This window comes from Nerophis ophidion, linkage group LG03 (assembly GCF_033978795.1).
Source record: "Nerophis ophidion isolate RoL-2023_Sa linkage group LG03, RoL_Noph_v1.0, whole genome shotgun sequence".
Classification (NCBI taxonomy): Eukaryota; Metazoa; Chordata; class Actinopteri; order Syngnathiformes; family Syngnathidae; genus Nerophis; species Nerophis ophidion.
In genome coordinates, this window is record NC_084613.1 from 19,870,674 (window position 1) to 19,896,742 (window position 26,069).

General features: G+C 39.2%; 1 protein-coding gene across 1 annotated transcript; it reads left to right on the plus strand.

Annotated features, from left to right (window-relative positions):
- Positions 1-4,388: 4,388 nt before the first annotated feature.
- LOC133549282 (creatine kinase U-type, mitochondrial-like) lies at positions 4,389-25,340 on the plus strand. Its single transcript, XM_061894528.1, has 9 exons — positions 4,389-4,634; positions 8,003-8,201; positions 14,444-14,539; positions 14,667-14,888; positions 19,360-19,445; positions 21,670-21,793; positions 22,749-22,883; positions 22,957-23,082; positions 23,830-25,340. The coding sequence occupies exons 1-9, from the start codon at positions 4,486-4,488 to the stop codon at positions 23,941-23,943; spliced, it is 1,251 nt and encodes a 416-aa protein (XP_061750512.1). The 5' UTR covers positions 4,389-4,485; the 3' UTR covers positions 23,944-25,340.
- The last annotated feature ends 729 nt before the right edge of the window (positions 25,341-26,069 follow it).

Genomic DNA, 26,069 nt, shown 5'->3' on the forward strand with positions numbered 1-26,069 from the left:
TGTTTCGGTAAGAAAATGGTCGTATTAAGTCTGCTCTTACTGTAGACGTGTGCGTAGAGTTGACGTCGTTCCTCATGCAGCTGCGGACTCTCTTGCCTCCTCCCACCGGCCGCCCCCGACCGTCAGATGCTTACACCGTGGAGGAGTGGAAAAAATAAATAAATCTCAGCCCGGTTGCCTTCGCCTCGTAGAAGAAACGTGGCTTCCCTCAGAGACACTGGCGGTCACCACACCCCTCTGACTTTCATGTTGTACAGGTACGACCATATAATCTCACTAAAACACTAGTAACACAATAAGCAGATAAGAGATTTTCCAGAATTATCCAAGTAAATGTGTCTAATAACATCTAAATCGCTCCCACTGCCCTCGCCTTTTTTTTTTTTCCTCTAATCCTTCACTGTCGAATCTTTCATCCTCGCTCAATTTAATAAGGGAATCGTCGCTTTCTCGGTCCAAATCGCTCTCGCTGCTGGTGGCCATGATTGTAAACAATGTTCAGATGTGAGGAGCCCTACAGCCCGTGACATCCGGTAAAGGCAAAGTTTTTTTATTAGCGACCAAAAGTTGCGAACTTTATCCTCGATGTTCTCTACTAAATCCTTTCAGCAAATATATGGCGATATCGCAAAATGATCAAGTATGACACAAAGAATGGGCCTGCTATCCCCATTTAAATAAGAAAATCTCATTTCAGTAGGCCTTTAAGATTTCCATTTAAAAAAAAAAATGTATCCGTTCAATAAATCATGTTTTAATCACGTTCTCTGCAGAACAGTCGACCTTTGATCCTCGTCTCGATGGCTGGATAAGGAGCTCACGTCTTGAATGCAAAGGAGTGGCCTGGCACTATTATTATGCCTGTGGCTCAACGCTGCATCGGCATAAATGTATTGGCACAAATACATTTGGAGGCGCTCATCCGACACATTTTAAAAAGTGATTTAATCTAGAGTACATGAGTATGTGGTGCATTTTTTTTATTTGTGTCTTTTTAAAATGTGTGTCATAGAATAGAAAGTACTTTATTGATCCCTGGGGGAAATTCAGCACCACAGTTCGCTCACAATAAACAACAATAATAATAATGATAAATAATAAATGACATATATTCTATATATAATATAAATATATTCTACATTTAAGTGCAGTCAAGAAGGAACATATGCATTATACAGTCTGATGGCTGTCGGTATGAAGGACTTCCTGTGTCGTTCCGTGTTGCATTTTGGGAGTCTGAGTCCGAGTGTAGTGTGTGGGAGGTGTTGTCCATAATGGCTAGGAGTTTTGCTAGACTTCTCCTCTCTGACACCACCGCCAGAGAGTCCAGTTCCACACTCACCACGTTACGGGCCTTCTCTACCAACTTGTCCAGTCTGTTTGCGTCCCTCACTCTCAGCCCGCTGCCCCAGCAAGCCACGGCGTACAAGAAAGTGCTCGCCACCACCGACTCGTAGAACATCTTCAACATCTTTGTACAGACGTCGAAGGATCGTAGCCTCCTGAAGAAGTAGAGGCGGCTCAGTCCCTTCTTGTAGAGGGCCTCAGCGTGTTTTGACCCATTCAGCTTGTTGTCCATGTGTACTCCGAGGTATTTATAATCCTCAACCATGTCCACATCGACCCCCCTGATGGAAACAGGGGTCGCCGAAGTACTCCTCCTCCTTCCCAGGTCCACAACCAGCTCCTTGGTCTTCGTCACATTGAGCTGGAGGTGCACTGGTTTCAAACAGTATTAGAATAAAGGTTATTAATACTTGGAATGACTTTTTATTAATAGCTGTGCTCCCTTGCAGTTGTAACAGTGGACTCGTTTCTCCGTCCCTAAATAAAACTCGCAGCCGCGTGTGAAGCGACCGTAATGAGAATCAGCACCTCCATGTCCGAGTCCATGGTTCTCGCCCGTAAAAGGGTGGAGTGCCATCTCCGGGTTGGGGAGGAGACCCTGCCCCAAGTGGAGGAGTTCAAGTACCTTGGAGTCTTGTTCACGAGTGGGGGAAGAGTGGATCGTGAGATCGACAGGCGGATCGGTCCGGGGTCTTCAGTAATGTGGACGTTGTATCGATCCGTTGTGGTGAAGAAGGAGCTGAGCCGGAAGGCAAAGCTCTCAATTTACCGGTCGATCTACGTTCCCATCCTCACCTATGGTCATGAGCTTTGGATCATGACCGAAAGGATAAGATCACGGGTACAAGCGGCCGAAATGAGTTTCCTCCGCCGTGTGGCAGGGCTCTCCCTTAGAGATAGGGTGAGAAGCTCTGTCATCCGGGAGGAACTCAAAAGTAAAGCCGCTGCTCCTCCACATCGAGAGGAGCCAGATGAGGTGGTTCGGGCATCTGGTCAGGATGCCACTTCAATGCCTCCCAAGGGAGGTTTTTAGGGCACGTCCAACCGGTAGGAGGCCACGTGGAAGACCCAGGACACGTTGGGAAGACTATGTCTCCCGGCTGGCCTGGGAACCCCTCTGGATTCCCCGGGAAGAGCTAGACCATGGGTGTCAAACTCTGGCCCGCCGGCCAAATTTGGCCCGCCGTGTAATTTCATTTGGCCCTTTAGGCAATAACAAATTAACATTAGAGCTCGCCCGCCAGGATTATACAGCGACAATGCCGCTGTAACACCGCATGCACCGCTTATACTCATACTTGCCAACTCTCCTGATATTTCCGGGAGACTACCGAAGTTCAGTTCCCCTCCCGAAAATCTCCCGGGGCAACCATTCTCCCGAATTTCTCCCCGGACAACAATATTGGTGTCGTGCCTTAAAGGCACTGCCTTTAGCGTTCTCCACAACCTGTCGTTATGTCCGCTTTTCCTTTATACATACAGCGTGCCGGCCAAGTCACATAATATATGCGGCTTGTACACACACACACACCCCCACACACACACACACACACACACACACACACACACACACACACACACACACACACACACACACACACACACACACACAAGTGAATGCAAGGCATATTTGATCAACAGCCATACAGGTCACACTGAGGGTGGCCGTATAAACAACTTTAACACTGTTACAAATATGCGCCACACTGTGAAGCCACACTAAACAAGAATGACAAACACAATTCGGGAGAACAACCGCACCGAAACACGACATGAACACAACAGAACAAATACCCAGAACCCCTTGCAGCACTAACTCTTCCGGGACCCTACAATATCCACCCCCAAACCCCGACCACCTCAATATTTAATTTTCAAATTTATTAGCTAGTGGAAAAAGTTCATGTTGATATTTACATCAGAAGGTTGCAAATAAAAAAGAGGCATTATATTTTTTATTTAAATTTTATTTCTGAGATGTTTTTTTGTTTGTTTTTTGAAAGTTGATTTTGCACTATTAGGTTATATAAGCGTTGTTTAAGCAAATCAGTGTAACAAACTGAGTAATAATTAACGTTTTATTCATTCACTTTCTCTTGATACTTGAGGGCTTTAATGTTTGATTCATTCCTTATTGTTATTTTACTTTCAAATGTATTATTGGCCTGTGGAAAAAGTTTATTTTGATATTTACCTCAGAAGGCAGGAAATAGAAAAGAGGCATACAATTTTTATTTAAATTGTATGTGATATGCCATTGATATTTTTAAATTATTGTTATTATTATTTGAAACTCTATTTTACATGTCACTATAAAGTTATATAAGCCTTGCTTGTTCATTATTCAATGCAAAACTTGTTTGGGTCCCTATTAAAAGATTAATTTGTTCAACCTTGGCTCGCGGCTTTGTTCACTTTAAAATATTGGCCCAGTCTGTAAAAGAGTTTGACACCCCTGAGATAGATGAAGTGGGTGGGGGGAGGGAAGTCTGGGCTCCCCTGCTTAGGCTGCTGCCCCCGCGACCCGACCTCGGATAAGCGGAAGATGATGGATGGATGGATGGATGGATGGATAAATAAAATTAGCCATGATGCATTGTGATGAGGAGGTTGCATTATGCAGGCATGTGCCTTGCGTAGATGCGGAGGAAGATTGCATTTTGTATGAAGCCGTGATTCTTTTCAACGTCGCTGTGTTTTTTCCCAGCCGACGTTGAAGCACACAATTGCGCAACCTTCACAGCCGATGCCCTTCACCATTCATACCACGTACTACACTTCCATTGTCAAGCTGTCCATGCGCCAAAAAAACACTTCCTGTTTTGACAATGTACGACAATAAAACTTGTTAAGTACTGAAAAGAAACGCTGTATGAGTACTACTTAAATATGAATATGTTCAATGATATGAAAATTAAAACTGATATTACTGTGTTGCCAGATTTTTAATTCATTATTTGAGCTCGTGCTCTTATTTTGAAGCCTCTTATCCGGGGACGGCCTAAGCTTCCTCGGTGAACTTGACGTATGTGTCATTCCTTTAGAGGTTTCTCATCAGCACCATCGCGCCCATCCACCTGCCGCTCGCCCCCCCAGCTCCTTCGGGTTTGGAAGAACAACTCCAGACATATTTCAAACATGGCCAGCAGCTTCTCCAGAATCCTCTCCTCCAAACGCAACATCGGGATCTTGTCGGTGGTCGGAGGCTCGCTAACGGCGGGCTTTCTTCTGCTGCACCGGCAGCACATCAGCGCCGGTGCCCCGGTCCGTAGGCTGTACCCCGCCAGGTAAACTCCCTTTTTTGGGGGGGGGCATGTTTTCCCCTTTATTAAACATTTAAACCAATATCGGGATTTTTTAAGAAACCATAAAAAAGAGAGAAAAGCTCAAAAGGCTTATGGTCCTTTGAAGTGCAAGTATGCATAAAAAAGGCGCTAATGAGGCTAAATGTGACCTAGCTTAGCCCGGCTTAGCATTCGTTTGCCTCTCAAAGATTAGCAATTTCCTCCTGCTATTGAATAATTCTACCTTTTTAAAACGTTCTTTTTCAATATATCCATCACATTTATGAACTTAATAAAGTATTTTTTGTCGTTCACGCTCACTAAAATCACTATAGTAGCTCGGCTAATTAGCTCTGTATGTAAAGGTGATGCGTTCACGGGGGTGCCGACCGTGGGATTTTTTTTTTTTTTTTTTTACCTGATCCACTCACCGTGTACACAAGTCACCACATATGTGATTTTTTTCTTCTAGTCTCGTTTTTTTTTTTATGTGTCCTTGATGCCTGCCTATTTATTGCACTCATTTATTATATGACTAACGGGTAAAGTGTCCGCCCTGAGATCAGTAGGTCGTGGTTCAAATCCCGGCTGAGTCATACCAAAGACTATAAAAATGGGACCCATTACCTCCGTGCTTGGCACTCAGTATTAAGGGTTGGAGTTGGGGGTTAAATCACCATAAATGATTCCCGGGCGCGGCACCGCTAGTGCCCACTGCTCCCCTCACCTCCCAGGGGGTGATAAAGGGTGATGGGTCAAATGCAGAGAATAATTTCGTCACACCTCGTGTGTGTGTGACAATCATTGGTACTTTTTAACTTTTAAGATTTTATCATGTACTTGCATATTGTGTGTGTGTGTGTGTGTGTGTGTGTGTGTGTGTGTGTGTGTGTGGGTGGGTGCATTACAAAGCTGCACGTATAAAGAGATTAGACCAACATTATCTCTCCGATAAGCAGACGCATAAACACACACTTTCATCGGGGTCATCATTACGCACTGGTAACTACAAAGTTATAGTGACCAAACGCGGAACCTTCACTCCGTTCTTCATTTGTGTGTTTTGGGTCGTTCTTATATGTCGCAATGTGAGCCAAGGCCACATGCTTTTGTGAAGTCCATATAGTTGTAAAAGTCCCTTCCCTACAGGGAAATGTCGGATATTAAATTAGCCTTTGAACGGACGGACCTGCGTTCGTGTGAACGTAATCATGCTTGTAGATAAGCCTCGGCAAGGTGGGCAGAGGTAGACTCTTTGGGCACGACTGTCATCAAACGGCATACAGGATATAGGCTCCGCCTGCTACTGTTCCTTCTGGATAAGCGGGATATAAAAATGGACGGATCAGTCCACCTTATCTTAACAGTAAACAGTTGGCAGATATCTACAGTATAAGCCTCCCACTGAAAGCTGCAGCTCATTTTCATTCTATCTTATTAAGTCATGCTCTAAAGTGTCTGTTATTGCACATATACGCTAACAACTACAGTGAAACCTCAATGTACGAACATAATTTGAAAAATTTGTATCGTAAAGCAGATTTCTCCATGAGAAACAACATGAATACGAACAATGGGTTCAGGCCTTGACAAAAGTCCATATTTGAGAGAAGGTTTGGGCACTTTGAAAAAAAAATAAAGTTTTATAGAACTGTGTAAATTGTTCTTTGAGTGCAACAAGGAAAAACACAATGTGTTTAATGCCCTTTAGTTCAAATTTTAACCTTCTAAAATTGCTCTTTGAGTGCAATAGGTAACATATGTTTATTGTATTGTAAGATTTTATGCTAAAATAAAGCCAACATTTTTTCGTAGTTACCTTAATTTAAAAAACTATCGATATACGTTTTGGTACTGGTACCAAATTGTACCATCAGCGCATTTTTTTCAGTTTCCATAGCAACACACTTTCGACTTCTGGCAACAAATGTGAGTTTCTACTTCCAGAAACAAACGCAAGTGTAATCACGGCAGACTTGGTAATAGACAAAAAAATAACTAATATTTTTGGACAAATGAGGGTTCACAACCTTATCTTTTGGAGGCCAAATATACGGAAGATGAACTACTGTTTCTAGAAGCGAGCACGATGAGAGGGTAAAAAGTTGGAGCAGAGAGAGTGAGGTTTGGTGTGACTTGACGCTGTAAATGTGGAGCTTTGAGCTATTTTCTATGCTGAAATAAATGCCGTATCAAAATCAACTTGAAACGTCCTGGTCAGCTGGACCAAACATACAACTGTCCATCGATTGAGTCACTATAATATTGATTGTGACGCATGCAGCACATCACCGGTAGATACACTGTCAAGTTCGCTGTGTACAAACAAAACATGAAATGTTGGCTAATACTGTAATAGAAGTCGATTCAACTACATAATGAAGAGGGCCACACTTTTAAGAGCCCAAGGTCTCAGGAGCTGGATATCAAAATTTGGATGTTTCTCTAGAACGTGCCTCCGCTGGTTATATTCCTTGGAGATTGCGTTTACTTATTTACAAAGTAAACACTTCAGCTTTCATACCGTACTATCAATAAATTAATTATTCCGTCCTCGCTACTCGATTCCAGTGTGTGCAGCCATACAGATAGTTAACAGCATGAAGAAACAGGAGTTAAGTTTTGTTGATGAACTTCCTCAATTGGCGGTATAGCTCGGTTGGTAGAGCGGCCGTGTCAGCAACTTGAGGGTTGTTGACGGTTTTTGAATGCATTTTAAACTGATTTAGAGGCTGAATGGATTGATCCTATTAGCTGCATTGCTAGCCACAAAGAACGAGCCGATTATTACAAGTTAGAATGCAAAAAAAAAGTTTGTCTTCGTGTGTCTCATAACATTGTGAACAATAGGCACCATTCCAATTATTGTAGCTTATTCCTACAATAATAAACATTTTAAAAAGTAAACTCTACTAATAGTACATTAACATTGGTAGCAGACAGAGGGGGAGAATGAGGGAGCGATGGAGGCGATGTGTGTGTGTTTTTCTCTTAAAACAGGCGCTGCTGAACGAGAGGTAATCGTCTCTGCCACTGTGAAATAAGTCCGCTTTGGCATATTTTCCCAGAAAAGTCTGTTTCATCACAATTAAAAACTTGTTGCGGTGCAAAGCCCTTAATCTTTTCAAAACAAGCGAGCACAAAATGGCGGCGTAGGGGACACAAAATTAATGAATGAAGCAGAGAAGTGGTTCGCATAATATTTAGAATATTGTGCAAACAATATTTTGCATACTATCTAAAAATGTGTGAACCGAAACATTTACAAACAGAGGAGTTCCACTGATTGAGATGACAGCTCGCCTACATAAGGTTGTCAAAAGATCAGCGCCACAAATCGTTATCTGCTTCCATTCCTTTTGTTTGCTCAGCTCTGAGTACCCTGACCTGCGCAAACACAACAACTGCATGGCCAGCCACCTGACGCCCGCCATCTATGCCAAGCTGTGCGATAAGGCCACGCCCAATGGATACACGCTGGACCAGGCCATCCAGACTGGGGTGGACAACCCCGGGCACCCCTTCATCAAGACGGTCGGCATGGTGGCGGGAGACGAGGAATCCTACGAGGTCTGACGTTATCACTTCTGTCAAGTGTTTATATTCGCCTTGTCGAAAGCTGTGATCTAGGCTCAGGAATAGAAACACTTCTTGTTGCACTAAGCAGCCAATGTTTTGCTCACAATCGTCACCTGCAGCCCTGTAGTGAAACAGTATCAGCTAACACAAGGGTGTCCAAAGTGCGACCCGCAGCTCATTATATAACGTCCCACGGCACATTCTAAAAATACTATGAAATACTAAGAAAAAAAACATTCACAAGTGGAATAAAAGAGCGCACGGGTGAAATGTAACAATAAAACAATTCAATGTTGACTCTAATAACACGAAAATACTGAAATTCCACAACATACTGAATTTGCAAACAACTAAAATTATACGCAAGGCAAACTACAATCTGCTACCCAAGAATATACAACAATTATTCTCAACAAAAGAGAATAAATATAATCTTAGAGAACATTTTAATTTAAAACATTTGTACGTACGTACAACACTTAAGACCTTCAGTATATCACTATGTGGAATTAAATTATGGAATGATTACGCAAAAAAATCAAACAATGTATCAATATAATTCACTTCAATAAACATTTCAAACATAAAGTGTTTACAAAGTACAAAGAAAAAGAACCATGATAAACAATCTGAATTCATTTTATCCATCCATTCATTGTCTTACTTATCTCACCATATGAAATATAATTTATTTAACTCATTATTATTTATTGATTTATTCATTTTAATGTTAATATTATGGAGTATATTGTGAATAAATTGAGAACAGGAAGTGAACATACATTTTAGAAACTGCTTTGTAAATGAAAAGGGGTAGGATTAAATAAGCTCTGCATCTTCCTACTCCTTTTCGAACATGTTGTATAGAGAAACTCAACACAGCTGCGTGCAGGCTTTTTAAAACAAAACAAAACTGTAATTATTTAAAAGATGATAATAATAAAAATCAATGTTGTCATGAGTTATTGATCTATTCAAGGCTACAATTACTTCACATCAAATATTCTACTTTGAAAAAAATATATGTATTTTTTCCATACAAACCTATAAATCTATCCTTCGGTATGAAAAGCAAAGTTTTTTTTGACAAAAAGGGCATCAAACAAACCAACAAAAACATTCAAAAAATAAATATTTATAATTGACGGATAGATTTGAAATTGATCTGGAGATTAAGTGTTGAAAGTTATAAAAAAAAGTATGACCTATTCTTAACAATTTTATCAGCGGTGCCTTTTAGGATCCCCAAGAATGTTAGTGGGAGTTTTTATTTAAAAACATTCATCACTGAAACAATAACAATCAATCAATAATTTATTGACCTATTCAAGGTTGAATTACTTCACATTGAATATTTCACTTTAAAAACCTTTTGGGGGAAATATCGCATATGCTGTGTTTTCGCCATAAAAAACAGGGTTTTTGACAAAAAGGCCATAAAATATTGAGAAAAAAACCCTTTATATCGACATGTACTGTAGATCTTAAATTGATCTAGAGATGTAAGTGCTGAATAAACAAAATAGGAAGAACAATGTATGACCTACACTATATTGCCAAAAGTATTTGGCTACCCATCTAAATGATCGGAATCCGGTGTCCTAATCACTTGGCCCGGACACAGGTGTATGCAATCAAGCTCCTAGGCATGGAGACTGTTTCTACAAACATTTGTAAAAGAATGGGCCGCTCTCAGGAGCTCCGTGATTTCCAGCGTGAAACTGTCATAGGATGCCACCTGTGCAAAAAATCCAGTCGTGAAATTTCTAAATATTCCAAAGTCAACTGTCGGCTTTATTATAAGAATATGAAAGAGTTTGGGAACAACAACAACTCAGCCACAAAGTAAACTGACGGAGAGGGGTCAGCGGATGCTGAAGTGCACAGTGCAAAGAGGTCACCGACTGCTACACAGCTCCAAACTTCATGTGACCTTCCAATTAGCCCACGTACACTACGCAGAGAGCTTAATGGAATGGGTTTCCATGGCCGAGCAGCTGTATCTGAGCCATACTTCACCAAGTCCAATGCAAAGTGTAGGATGCAGTAGTGTAAAGCACGTCGCCACTGGACTCTAGAGCAGTGGAGACGCCTTCTCTGGAGGGAGGAATCATGCTTTTCCATCTGGGAATCTGATGGACCAGTCTGGGTTTAGAGGTTGCCAGAAATCTTTATATTGGTTTTGAAAATCTAAAAATCAAAATGGCCCCCGTATGTTTTTAATTTTTCAGTGCAAAAGTTTGGACAAAGTTTTTTTGCTAAACAATTACGGTAGTCTGTCACTAATCTTTCACTTCCTGTCCCTTAAGAGAGGTACAGTGACATTAGACCACGACAGTATATGCCTCTCTTAGCATCATTGTCCATTGATAGTAGTTGTCTTTTATAAAGTCCCTTTGCAGTGAGGAATGTTGACATGTAGGCAGGGTGGTAGCAGGCACACACAGGCTGTGTTACTTCCACTTTGTAGTCTTTTGAGAAACTGAAGTGCCTTGATGTTGCACTAGAAATGGTCAAAATACTGAGTGTGCATCAATAGTCACCATCTTTCGAGGGACTTGAAATCGTCAAAACAGTCAAAAGTAGTGAACAACAATGTATGTGTTGTTTGGTAAGGAGAGGAAAAAGATATTTTATGGAACGAGCGAAATGCAATTCACACTGTCAAAATGTGCACACTCAGGAACTAAGTACAGGGTACACAGTAGAGTTGGGAATCTTTGGCCACCTCACGATTCCATCTGATTCCGATTCTTGGGCTGACAATTCGATTCAGACTCGATTCTCAACTTTCTCGTAATATGTTTTTAAAAATGTATTTAAAAAATTGTATTTACAAAAATCACAAAATGTTAATTGGTCTAATAAAAGAAAAATAGAGCAACACGTAGGATAGAAATTCACAAAGCAATTGACAAGACTTAATACAATACTTTACTAAAATACTAAAAAAAGGAAACATAAATATTATTAAAAGCAACAATAGCAATAATTATATTCATATAAATTGATTTATATGGTTTTATTATATGTATTTATTTTATTGTATTTTAATAAAAAATATTTTATAATACATTTTGACTTTATAATACATTTTAATTTAATATAATTGTATTTTATTATTTATTTTAATATTTATTATTTTTGTTTAATATTTTTAATGCTAATAAATATATCTACATATTTTTAGGGCTGGGCGAAAATGAGGACTCAGGTGCAGAAGCGTGACAATTGACTCAGACTTTAATTTTCTTTGTTATCTCTAGGACAGAGTGATCAAAACAAAGTGGCTACAAAATCTGTGATATATTTGAGGTACAAAGGAAATGTAGCAAAATGCATAAGGCAACAATCAAAAAAATCACTCCATAAGGAGGAAAAAGGCAATAGCAAAAATTCTATATGAGTCTAATAGCGAAAACCAACATTCTACGATTATCTACAAAAAGGAAAATCAATGATGCAAAGGAGTCGGGAAGCCAGCAAACTAAAAGCGCTCCAGAAGGAGGAAAAAGGAAGACAAGGCACTATGAAATAGATGCAAAAGACTAGCACAAAAAAATCACTCTCAGAGGAAACAAATAAATAAATAAATAAAGCAAGACAATATTTATCAAACATGGTACAAGACTGGCAGTACGTAGCGAGACTATATACTCTGGCAACAAGACAGGGGAAGACGAGAACTATATACACATGAGGGAGGGAGACACAGGTGGGCACAATCAGGCAATCAGGAGAGACATCAAACCAGTGACACAGGAGGAAAGGCAAGTGGCCAGAAACGAGAGGAGGATTTGAATTTTCAAAATAAAACAGGAAGTTTGCCAGACAACACCAAAACAAGACTTCCCTCACCACGGTGTGACACATATATAATCCTTAATGCAAAAAAAAAGTTAAATATATATTATTTTTCATCAGTTCTTGAAATTTATGAATCGATTTAGAATCGGAATGAATCAAAATCATGATTAGGATGTAAATCGTTTTGTTTTTTTTTAGCAAAAAATTTGAATATCTTGTTAAAGTCCATTCATTTCAGCATTTCAACTATAGTTTTCGAAAACCCAACATTCAATTCAAGGTTTTCATAAGCTGTAAACCACTGATTCTCAAACTAGTGGTACACCCAAAAAACACTTAATCAAATATTCAAACACACTGTTACTGTTCAAACTGTGTGTAATCTTACAGTGGCCAAAAATGTTAAATATACTTGTTAAATAAAACCTCTACCTTGTTTTTAATGGCCTACTACACTACTGTATTTTAATGTTGGTCATCTTGGTGGTACTCGTAGAGCCAAGTGTTTTCTGAGGTGGTACTTGGTGGTAAAAAGTTTGAGAACCACTGATGTAAGCCATAATTATCAAAATCATATCAAAATGAGGCCTGACATATTTTGAGTTACATGTTATGATGTCATGTATTAGTTTCACTTTTTAAATCCAATTGTTGGAATAAACAAACCTTTGCACCATATTCTATTTTTTTGAGTTTCACCTATACTTATTGCATTTTGGACAACAGTGGAGGATAACTTGTTTCTGACTGGGTTTCAATTTGCGCACTTCCGTACTTGACAGCACTACATTTACTTTGTTGTATGTACTTAAGTAACTTTTTGGAAAAATTGTACTTGTCTGAGTAGTTTTAATGCAGCATACACTTTACTTTTACTTGAGTATTTTTATGAAGAAACAAAACTTTTACTTTGTTACATTGACTTTCTTTCCGATCGCTACATTAATTTATATAATCGTTATATTTATTTATGTTTGTTAGTGAGACTTTTGTTACACGACTGTTCCACCAATCAAACGTAGCTTGACTAAACTCAAACTATGCATTGTAAAAAGGGACATGACGTCATAACTTTTCAATGTTGACCTACAAACTATGAAAAAGAACATTTATATCATCAGTGTCAGTAGAAATGTTCACATTTCAGCCTACAAGAATTCCATTTCCAACTATAAAAAAACTTGTTGCGCTAAGTTGTAGATGTCTTGATGTATTAGCTGCTCATATGCACGTTAGCCCTGTTATAACGCCATAAGTGACTGTAAAATGTGCATCTTTTGTATATGTGTCACACGCACAGTTATAGTGACATTACCATTAAAAAAATAGCTACTAAATAAATCGGAAGTTACTCGTCAGTTTTTCAGTACTTGATTAATTTATTAGTTATCATATGTTTTATCTTCTTCTCTATGTTTTAACAGTGAATTCAGTTGAGTTAGTCCCTCGTATTGTACTATGCCCAGGCACTGACAGTTCACTGCATTTTTTTGTCCTTACTAGTGTGAACTGTTAGGGACATTATTCAGAATTACCTTTTAGATACACTACTGAAATGCTCTCACACAAACAACTGAATTTTTTTTCTCCCGCAAACAAACTACTAAAATACTCTCATTCACACTACTGGAACCTTCTCATACACAAAAGAAACACATTCATACACACTACAGAAACGCTCTCATATACACAAGTGAAACACTCTTGTCCACACTACTGAAACGCTCTCGCCCACACTATTGAAACTCTCTCATACAAACTACTGAAACGCTCTCACCCAGACTACTGAAACGCACTCATACACACTACTGAAATGCTCTTACATACACTACTGAAACTGAGAGTGTTTTAATCGTGTGTGTGAGAATCATTTTTAGTTGTTTATGTAAGTGTTCCAGTAGTGTGTATGAGAGAGTTTCAGTAGTGCATGTGAGATAATTTCGGTAGTGTGAATAAGAGGATTTCAGTAGTGTGTGAGAGCTTTTCAGTAGTGTGTGTGACAGTGTTTCAATAGTGTGTTTAGGTCTTTTTCAGCAGAGTTTACCAGAGGATTTCGGTAATATGTGTGAGTGTGTTTCTGTAGTGTGTATAAAAGCGTTTCAGTAGTATGTAAAAATGAATAATTTTTCTGTTGCTTATTTGAGAGTGTTTCATTAGTGTATGTAAGAGGGTTTCAGTAGTATGTGGGAGAGCGTTTCAGTAGTATATGTAAGAGTGTTTCAGTAGTATGTGTGAGAAGTATCTCTGAATAATGTCCCTGACGGCCCCTCATATGAACGCACGCACTTATGCACTCCAACTGCTAAGTGTAAGTACGGAAGGTTTCCTTTTTTCACTTGTTATTACCATTCTCTGTTCCTTCAGCTAGTATGTGTTGATTAAAAATAGGCCGAAATAATAACGTGTTTCTTGCTGTTGTGTTGAAGGTGTTTGCAGAACTGCTCGATCCGGTCATTAGAGAGCGGCACAACGGCTACGATCCTCAAACCATGAAACATCCCACTGACCTTGATGCTAGCAAGGTACCATCATTCTCTCACACCACCGACCGGATCTTGGAAACATTATTGCATCATCCCCTAAGCTCCGCCCACACTTTTGTGCAAGCAAAAAATATGAAGTCACATATCCTCCTCGCCTCGTTTTCAGATCCACTCGGGCCAGTTTGACGAGCGCTATGTGCTGTCATCAAGGGTGAGGACAGGCCGCAGCATCCGGGGGCTCAGCCTGCCCCCCGCCTGCACCCGGGCGGAGCGTAGGGAGGTGGAGCGTGTGGTGGTGGACGCCCTCGCCGGTCTCAAGGGCAATCTGGACGGGAAGTACTACAGTCTGACCCAGATGACGGACCAGGAGCAGCAGCAACTTATTGATGTGAGCCGGAACAAAATAATCATCCTAATTTGCCATCCCTCTATGACGCAGGTGTCAAACTCAAGGCCCGGGTGCCCGTCACGTCATTTGATGTGGCCCACCATGTCACCTTATGTGGTCTGACATATTTCATATGGTCCACCACTTTAATTTCAGTCATCCGCCACATTTTATGTGGCCTGTCATATCATTTAAAATGGCCCTCCACACCCTTTTAAGTGATATGCCATCATTTTATGTGGACCTCTACATAGTTTTACGTGGCCCTCCATGTCACTTTAAGTGGTCCGCAATATTTTTTCATGTCGCCCACCACATCACTTTAGGTGTTTCGCCACATTTTTTAACGTAGGCTGCAAATTTTTAGGTGACCCGCTACATCATTTTATGTGGTCTGCCTCATAATTTATTTGGCCCGCCACATCATTTTATGTGGTACGCCTCACAATTTATGTGGTCCACTACATCGTTTAACGTGGCCCGCCACACCACTTTAAGTGGTCGGTTGTAACGACGTGGTCACATGGTTATGGGTGGGTCGTTCCCCCAAGACACTGGTGAGACAATTATTTATCCGCATAAATCAGGGGTGTCAAACTCAAATACAGAGTGGGCCAAAATTTTAAACGGAACAAAGCCGCGGGCCAAGGTTGAACAAATTAACCTTTTAATAGGGACCCAAACAAGTTTTGCATTAAATATTGAACAAGCAGGGCTTATATAACTTTAGTGATATGCAAAATCCAGTTTCAAATAATAATAACAATAATTAAAAGAATATCAATGGCATATCAAATAAAATTTACATAAAAGTATTTTTTTCTATTTGCAATCTTCTGAGGGAAATATCATTTTTTTTCCACAGGCTAATAATACATTTGAAAATAAAATAATAATAATGAATGAACCAAACATTCAAGCCTTGAAGTAGCAAGAGAAAACGCATGAATAAAACGTTAATTATTGGTCAGTTTGCTGGACGTTTCCCGGAAGAGTTAGTGCTGCAAGGGTTTCTGGGTATTTTTTCTGTTGTGTTACGGTGCGGATGTTCACCCGAAATGTGTTTGTCATTCTTGTTTGGTGTGGGTTCACAGTGTGGCGCATATTTGCAACAGTGCTAAAGTTGTTTATACGGCCACCCTCAGTGTGACCTTTATGGCTGTTGACCAAGTATGCCGTGCATTCACTTGTGCGTGTGTGTGTGTGTGTGTGTGTGTGTGTGTGTGTGTGTGTGTGTGTGTGTGTGTGTGTGTGTGTGTAAAAGCCACAAATATTATGTGACACGCTGTTAGTATGGAGGAAAAGCGGACGTGACGACAGGTTGTAGAGAACGCTAAAGGCAGGGCCTTAAATGTACGCCCCCAATATAGTTGTCCATGTGGAAATCGATAGAAATTCGGGAAACTGGTTGCCCCGGGAGATTTTCGGGAGGGGCACTGAACTTTGGGAGTCTACCGGGAAAATTAGGAGGGTTGGCAAGTATGAGTATTAGCGGTGAATGCGGTGTTATAGCGGCACCGACGCTGTATAACACCGACGGGCCAGCTCTAATGCTAAATTGATATTGCCTCAAGGGCCAAATTAAATTACACGGCGGGCCATATTTGGCCCGCAGGCCTGAGTTTGACACACATGGCATAAATCATTCAGGTAAAGCAGAAAAACAAAACAATCATGCCGATTGCATGGGAGGCAAAGCTTTTTGTTTGTGGACCGCAACATTTTTATGTGGCCCGCCACATCATTTGAGTGGTGCGCCACATTTTGTTTGTAAGCCGCAATATTTTTATTTGGGCCACCATATCATTTTATGTGGTCCGCCACATAATTTATGTGGTCCACTACATTGTTTTAGGTGGCGCACCACATCACTTTAGGTGGTCTGCCACATTTTTTCATGTGGGCCGCAAAATCTATATGTGGCCCGCCATATCATTTTATGTGGTCCGCAACATTATTTGTGTGGTCCACTACATTGTTTTATTTGGCCCGCCACACTACTTTAAATGGTCCACCACATTTTTGTTTGTGGGTGGCAAAATTTTTCGTATGTCCCACCACATAATTTTTTTATGTGGTCCAATTCATCATTTTAAGTTGTCCTCCACATTATTTTAATTGGCCCACCACATTTTCTGTGGCCTGTCTCATCAGGGAACTCTCCTGAAGGAATCAATAAAGTACTATCTATCTATCTATCTATCTATCTATCTATCTATCTATCTATCTATCTATCTATCTATCTATCTATCTATCTATCTATCTATCTATCTATCTATCTATCTATCTATCTATCTATCTATCATTTAAAAATAGCTGTCCACATCATTTTAAGTGGCCCGCCATACCATTTTATGTGGCCGCCAAATGATTTTATGTAGTCCACTGTCTTATTTTCAGTGGTCCGCCACGCCATTTTGATTTTATGTAGATAAATGCACAGATTTGATGTCATATAGGTGGCCCGCCACTTAATTTATGTGGCCTGCGAAAGGCTGGAAATCACATGTTCTGGCCAAATGTATTTGTTCTTTCAATTTTAAAAGAAAACAATACTGCATGCAAATGCATATGTTTTACACTCTGAAAATAATGCTCAATGTGTTTATGCGTGATGTATTTATCTCTCCTCACAAACTGTTTACGTCATTTAAATGATACATTTTAAAGGGAAACTGTACTTATTTTGGAATTTTGCCTATCCTTCAGAATCATTATGAATGACATGACGACTGATGTATTTTTTTTAATGCATTTTAACTCGTAAATAAAGGTAAAAAGGAGTCCGCTTACAGCTTAACTGATGGGAGGTCCACTATTTCGCCCATAAAACCAAATAAATAACCATTAAAAAAAACGCGAACAAAACTCTATTTACATTTTGTGACTTGAATATTAACCAACTATTAGTGATAGTGTTATTATTATAGCTAACACAGACAAACTATTGTATCACTCTTGGACGTTTATTTAAGATCATAAATCATGTCTCTAACCTCTATAGTAGAAGGATGAGGACGTACTGCGACAAGTTGTTACACTTCGACAGCCAATTTATACCCAGAAATGGCGAGAACAACACAAAAAGACGCTTGGTTCCACACCCCTTTTCCTCGCAAGAATTATGAGTCAATCTTCACCTAAATGGTAATATATGGACATCCTTGCAGTCAACATCCTGATGATAGCAGACACTATACAGTAAGTGATGTTTTATTATGTTTGTTGGCTCTAATGAAGTCTGCAGTGAGTAATAATCAGTGATGTTGAAAAAAAAAAGCGAACGTTGTGATACGTTTGTAAAATTATTGCCCTGCGTACGTATATACTTATAGCATGTATATAAAACAATAATGGAGGCATTTGGGTGTTTTTAAGGGCTCTGTAGGCAGAATTGAGCAGCTGCCCTAGGCTTCGTTGTAAGCTGACTTGGGATCGCATTTATTTAATATTTAGAATGCAAAAAAAAACAACTTTTTGCTCTTGTATCACATAAGGATTGTGAACAATAGGCAAAATTTAAAAAAAAAAAGTGCAGTTCTCCTTTAAGCTGAAAGTTTGGAATTTCTGGAAAACTGAGATTTATAGACATAGCTGAATGAGCTGATTTTTTGTGTCAGAATGGTTTGAATTGATTAAAAATTAGTAAGAAACAGTAAGAATTCTTAAGATCAGAGGGAATTTGTGTTTGGAAAGTGTGCAGTGTCGAGGAAAGCGGAACATTTATTGGGTGGGAAAAATTGTTAGCCTGTGAGTTTTGATGCCGCAATTGGTTGAAAAATATGGAACTTGTAAAAAAACTGTCCTTTCATTTTTGTTTGCATTTTTAGTACATAGAGCAAACTTACGGAAAATACAGAAAAATATAGTTATAGAAGATCTTGGGGGGTAATATGTCGATATATAGCCATCATGTCTAGAATTAGCTTAACATTTGGTGTTGGAATGGTTTTAAAAATATTAGGGATGCATGATATATTTTTTTAAAAACAATACTGACAACTTCTTGCTTCTGAAGACCAATAACCTATAACTTTTTTATATCTACTTTTTTTCTCGAATGAACACACCTTTTTGTGGCTAGCTTTGGGGCAGCTTCTTTAACAGCAGGAGTCTTCGCAGGCTTTTAAAACACTGCAGTAGTGATGCTGGCGTTTCAAGTGGTGTTGCTCACTCTAACCTTTTTATTGGTTATTATCGGATTTATTGGTATGATTTAATTTGTCTAATATATATAGTACAACCCTGAAAAATATATTAACAGTTGAGAATTTAAAAAAAAGGTTGGCAAAAAAGATAAATACAAGAAATTTGGTGCACAATAATGTGTATTTTGGATGTGTGTCAGCTGCACTGCAACTCATTTACACATAAACAAGTATTTATGTATTTATTCAGTCTTATTCATATCACTGTCAAATATATTTCTGGCCACAGTGTGGACACTTTGACAATAGTGTCTTCCCATCAGGACCACTTCCTCTTTGACAAGCCTGTCTCCCCCCTGCTGACGTGTGCGGGAATGGCGCGTGACTGGCCCGACGCCCGTGGAATTTGGTAAGTGTTCAAGTTTGTTTCTGATTAGTCAGCATTCAGCAGCACGGATCTATAAGTAGGAATAAACCTGTGCAAACAATGTAGCTCTTGTATTGGATGCGGATAACGCTCTCCCTAATCTTGTGACCACTCAGGACATCCGCCACCTCTCTGTCTTTCTACCTGTCACCCGCCTTTCCTTCTTTCTTTGTGTGTGCGGTATGGAGGTTAATTTGTGTCTTTATTACAAGAGCTTTTTTGTTTACACTGAATTTGTGTAACTAAATTTTTTGTTTTGGAATTTTGTGAACAGAATTTTTTTTTACATCAAATTGTGCTGAAACTTTCATTGGATTAAAAAATAAAAGAGCAAAGTGAGGAATTTAGAAATTAAGTTTGGTAAAATAAAGTGCTTTAAACTTTAGTGTGTAACATTCAGTGTAAAGAAATCAGCGTATACAAATTCAGTGTAAAAAAAATCAGTGCAGATAGGGATTTTTTTACATTTGACTTTTGTGAACTGAATTTTTTCACATCAAATTATGCTGACAACTTCATTAAATTAAAATACTGTAAATAAATGTGACGCTTCAGTGCAGAAGGCAGCAGAAGACAGGTCGCAGGTAAAAATATATTTATTCTTAGAACAAGCAACAGACAATTGCGGCAGAAAAATAACTGAAGTTTAAGGAAGGCTATGCAATACAAAATTGACTAATGTGCTACAAAAGTAATGGAAATGACACATTCGCCGAAGACAATGTTCCAACCCCAGCCAGCAGCAACAGCTGCACTTAAATAGCCTTGATTTCAGACAGGCAACAGGTGTGCTGGCAAACAAAGGCGCTGCATAACCAAAGATACAGGAAGTGCAACCACAATAAAAGCACAAGACAGTAACCAAAACACTAAGCAGGCAAATACCAACAAACTCAAAATAAAACATGGTCTGGTTTAAACAGAGGATGACACGATATGTGTGTTTAAAAATGGTAAAAATCAGTTCATGAAAATTCAGTGTAAAACAATTCAGTGCGGAAAAAATCAGTGCAGAAATATTTGTTGGTTTAAAACTCACTTCAGCAAAATTAAGACTGAATCACCTCATTGGCTGGTTCTGGGGCAGGATTGATTGCTTCAGTCCTAATTTTTGGACACTGAATTTATGTAAGTATTTTTTTTTCTGTTTGAATTTTGTGAACTGAATTTTTTTTTACATCAAAATATGCTGACAATTTGACTAAATCAAAAATATGTGTGTTTAAAAATCAAGTTTGTTAGAACCCAGTGTTTTAAAATTCGGTGTAGAAAAAATCCAGTGTAAAAAAATTCAATTCAGAAAAATTTAGTGCAGACATTTTTGCTGCTTCAAAACTCACTTCAGGTAAATCAAGACTTAAATAAACTTTGTTTTGAGACGGGACCAATTGCTTCAGTCTTAATTTACCGGAAGTGTCATGTCTTGATTTCTAAAGCAACACATTTTTCCACATACATTTTTTTACTCTGATTTTGAAACACTGTATTTTAACAAACTTTATTTTCAGATTTTGCTTACAAACTTTTATTTAGTGAAAGTACAGTATCAGCATAATTTGATGTAAAATGAAATTAAGTTCTCAAGATTTAAAAACACCAAAAATGCAGTTACATAAATTCAGTGTAAAAAAAAAAAGCTTTCATAACAAAGACACAAATTAATCTCAATACAAGACTTCATTTTGGTAAATTAAGACTGAAGCAGTCCCACTGTGTTGGGAGTTTTTCCTTGCCCTTATGTGGGCTCTGAACCAAGGATGTCGTTGTGGCTTGTGCAGCCCTTTGAGACACTTGTTATTTAGGGCTATACAAATAAACATTGATTGACAGTGATTGAAGCAATCGATCCTGTTTCAGAACCAGCTAACAAGGTGCTTCAGTCTTAATTTACCTGATTTGAGTTTTGAACCAACAAATATTTCTGCACTGATTTTTTTACACTCAATTGTTTTGTATTGAATTTTTATACACTGATTTTTAAAAAATCTTCAACACAAATTTTGCTCCCAAATTTGTATTTAATGAAGTTGTCATTATGATTTGATGTGGGAAAAAAAAGTAAGTTCACAAAATTCAAACGTAAAAAAATCAGTTACATGAATAGGCCTAACAATGTTGTCTATGGACAGTGTCCTCATATCCCCCTGTTTTCTTAAAAAGCCGCATTCTCCAGAACTCATTGCTCCATCTCTCTCCTCTCATGCAGGCACAACAATGAGAAGACTTTCCTTATTTGGATCAATGAGGAGGATCACACCAGGGTCATCTCCATGGAGAAGGGAGGCAACATGAAGAGAGTGTTTGAGAGGTTCTGCACAGGTCTCAAAGAGGTGAGACTTTTTTTTATAATACAGTATATCTACAGGCCTCACCTTCTAATAGCGGAAAAAGGGCCAGAAAAAAATATACATCTTTAATTATTATATTTTATATCAGTATTATACATTCTAAATATATAACATTTACTTACTAAAAATATTAATACATGTAAACTCAAAAATTTTGATTTTTATTCCAGCAATTAGATTTACAAAGTGAAACTAATATGCAGTATGATATAGACCCATAGCATTCAACTCTAAATATTTTGAAACGTTTTTTAGAATAATTTTGATGATTGTGGTTTACAGCTTATAAAAAAATCTTAAATTGAAAATCTCAGAAATGTTTGGGTTTTCAAAAATTTTAGCAAAATGATAGCAAATAAAGGCTTGATATATTTCTCCCTTTGCAGGTAATGAATTTACATCACATGTTAGTTTTACATGTGTTTATTTATTAATTTATCATTTTCACTTTTGAAGTTAAATTGCTGACATTATATTTTTTTGTTGACTTTATTTGTTCATTGACTTCAATGGACGAGCATGGACTGGGTTGTTCCACTGCAGCCAAACTAGACAGTCATTGGACAAATGCTCGGCTTTGTCCCGCCCACCATACACCGAGCGTCTCCTGAAGTGTGTGGAAGGTGGGCTCGGCTTTGGCTGACCTGGACGCTGAGCTTCCGCATGATGATTGGATGATCTGTCTGAGGCTGAATCCCTTTTTGATGAACAATCTTGTAATATAATTCCGAGTTATGCTGAATTTTGCAATGCACTAAGTGACGTTTTCTTTGTCAAATTCGGCATCCTTATATCTTGTATCTGTTATTAGAGACTACACTTTGTTGGTTTTGTCGATGACCAGGTCCAACTAACTTTAAAGTGACAAGTGTTCCTGTCAGACTTTTTCACCAATCACACCAGCAGGGCGCACTCAACGCTCTGTTTCTCCCCCCAGGTGGAGCGCCTGATCCAGGAGCGAGGCTGGGAGTTCATGTGGAACGAGAGGCTGGGCTACGTCCTCACCTGCCCTTCCAACCTGGGCACCGGCCTGCGGGCGGGGGTCCACGTCAAGCTGCCCCTGCTGAGCAAGGTAATGCCTACATTTCACGCTGAGAGGAGTGAGAAGAGTTAAGCGTATGTTGGGCGTATCATCAACCCTCCAGGATCCTCGCTTCAGCAAGATCCTGGACAACCTGCGTCTGCAGAAGAGAGGCACGGGCGGTGTGGACACCGCTGCCGTGGGCGGAACTTTTGACATCTCCAACCTGGACCGCCTTGGACATTCAGAGGTAAGAAATAGAGGTGACAAAGGGATATATTTAACACTGGGGTGTCCAAACATTTTCCACCAAGGGCCGCACACTTAAAAATCAAAGGATGGAGGGGTCAAATGGATATTTTTCAATTTTAAATTTTGACAATATATAGTTTTTTTTCAACCCATATGATTCTAAGTCATTAAAAGTGTTAAAGGTCATTTGTATGATTTTATTATTTTACTTTAAATACCTAATTCTCTAGATCCATTCCAGATCTATCTGTCGAAATAAAGTTTGATTTTTTTTTTTTGTCAAAGAAAACCCTGTTTTTTTATGGCAAAACAAAAAAATTGCAATATTTCCCTCCAAAAAAATTCAAAGTGGAATATTTTATATATGAAGTAATTTGAGCCTTTAATATGTCAATAATTCAAAACAACATTGATTTTGATTCTTTATTATTTGTTTAAGCATTGACAGTTTAAAAAAAAAATACACTAAAGGTCTTAGGGACTTAAAGGGGCCCCACTCATACACATGTAATTGTTTTCTTAATTTCTATGCTTGAATCTGCACCTGTTTTTGCTTTTATTCCACTTTTTATGTTTTTTGTAGTAACAGTATTCTTAGAATGTGTTGCGGGCCATTGAAAATCTAGCTGCGGGTGGCAAATGGCCCCCGGGCCCCACCTCGGACACCCCTGATTTACAACAACCAAGAATAGACGTGTGGAGGCCGTCAGAAGGTGGCAAAGCTCACTGATGTTCCTCCTAACAGGTGCAGTTGGTGCAGACGGTGGTGGACGGCGTCAACTACCTGGTGGAGTGTGAGAAAAAACTGGAGAAAGGCCAGGACATCAAGGTGCCCCCGCCCATCAAGCAGTTCAAGTAGACCCTGACACCGCCACCCGACCCCCACCTCCCGAGCACACACACATGCACACACCCCCAACCTGTGCCCATAGATATGTAAATATCTATGCCAGTCTTCCATCTATTATCTCTCCTGTATCTTCCCTCAACACCTCATAAGCAACTTATGTAATCCTCCTGACACTCCAGAGTCTCAAAACCCTTCAGTGGGATTTGTTCAAATGCAGAAATCTAAGCTGTCACTTAACCCTTTCATGCAACGAGGCATCAGTTAGCTCAGTGAACGCTATTGTCCACTAAAAAACAAAAACAATATGGCTGACAAATGTACAGAAGTGCATCAAACAACAACTATAGTATAGGAAGTCATATAATTAACATTTCCAAGATTGAATTTGCGATTTGTGGAAAGTGTGGCTGTATTTTGACTGCCATTTAGAGTATTGCTGCGACTTTGCTGTATATGAAAACACTTACCTTAAAATCAATGAATTTATGTTTTGTTCTCATTGATTGTTGTAGCGACACAGTGCGCTAAACAGTGTTGAAGCTGAGCGTCCATTGGGAGCATAGAGTGGGTTGTTACACTGCAGAAAACCTTGACAGCCATTGGCTTTGTCCCGCCCACCGGACGGCAAGCGTGTCTGGAAGTGTATGGAAAGTGGGCTTGGCAAAAAAGTGCAAAACAGAAACTCAAGATGGCCAAGGGTTGTGCAGAAGTGCATAAAACCGCAACTACAGAATAAGAAGTCAAAAAATGTATGTTTCTGAGTATTGATTTTGTGAATTGAGGAAAGTGTCATTTAATGGAATGTTACTTTTTACTAGAACGTAGAAATATTTTGTTAATGTTACTGGTGTCATATTTTAAATAAGTTACTTTTGTCGTCAGGACGCTCAATGTTTTGACAATAGATTCAACAGTAATAAGTGCTGGACACGTTGTTTAAGATATTTACACAAAAAAAATATTTTACCCATGTTGTCCAACCTTGTGGACATTGCATTAACTCCTTAAAAATCTGAACTTATTTTTATTTTCTTGCCAAGAAGCTATTAAAAACATTTGGAGCCCTGAAGTAGGTTCTCATAATTCATGCCTGAAGGGGTTATACAAGTTGCACGTTATGAAAGAAGTCAACAAAAATGGCTGCTGCTTTGTCTCCAAACAAGCACCTTGTTGTCCCACTGAATCCAAACACAGGTTTGACTCTGGCTCCGCCCCTTCCCACACTGCATGCCCTGTATTGAGCTCCGCCCCTTCACCCCTTTGTCAGTTCCTTAAAGTCATGACATGGTGCTTGTGCTACTCACCGCTGTAATGTAGGCGCTTGGTTGGTGGTTGGGGTGGGGGGGATATCATAACAGCTCATCATTGAATGTCTTTTATTAAACAAAGCATCTATTTAACAGAAACACTTTGTCCTCCCTTTGTTGATACGCCTGCAGTAACCATGGCGTCTAACTTAAAGAAACAGCTCGATTGGTGCACTTGCATACTTATAAAAGCCCCTAATTTGAATAGAATAGAATTGAATAGATAGAAAGTACTTTATTGATCACTGGGGGAAATTAAGCACCACAGTTAGCTCGCAATAGACAATAATAATAATAATAAATAATATATAACATATATTATATATAATACATATAATATATGAATAATATAAATATTTTCTACATATATTCTACATTTAAGTGCAGTCAAGAAGGAACATATGCATTATACAGTCTGATGGCTGTCGGTATGAAGGACCTCCTGTGTCGTTCCGTGTTGCATTTTGGGAGTCTGAGCCTTCCACTGAACGTGCTCATTCTCTCCGCAAGGTCCGAGTGTAGCGGGTGGGAGGTGTTGTCAATAATGGCTAGGAGTTTGGCTAGACTTCTCCTCTCTGACACCACCGCCAGAGAGTCCAGCTCCACTCCCACCACGTTACTGGTCTTCTTTACCAGCTTGTCCAGTCTGTTTGCATCCCTCGCTCTCAGCCCGCTGCCACGGCGTACAAGAAGGCAAAAATTTGGTACTTATATACCTGTAAGTGCCAACCGATTTCCGTCGGTACTACCGGGTATTGATTCCCGTAAAAACAAACAATGCCATACTTCAATACCATTGTTGCACAAGACATTACGTCCGGTTGCAGA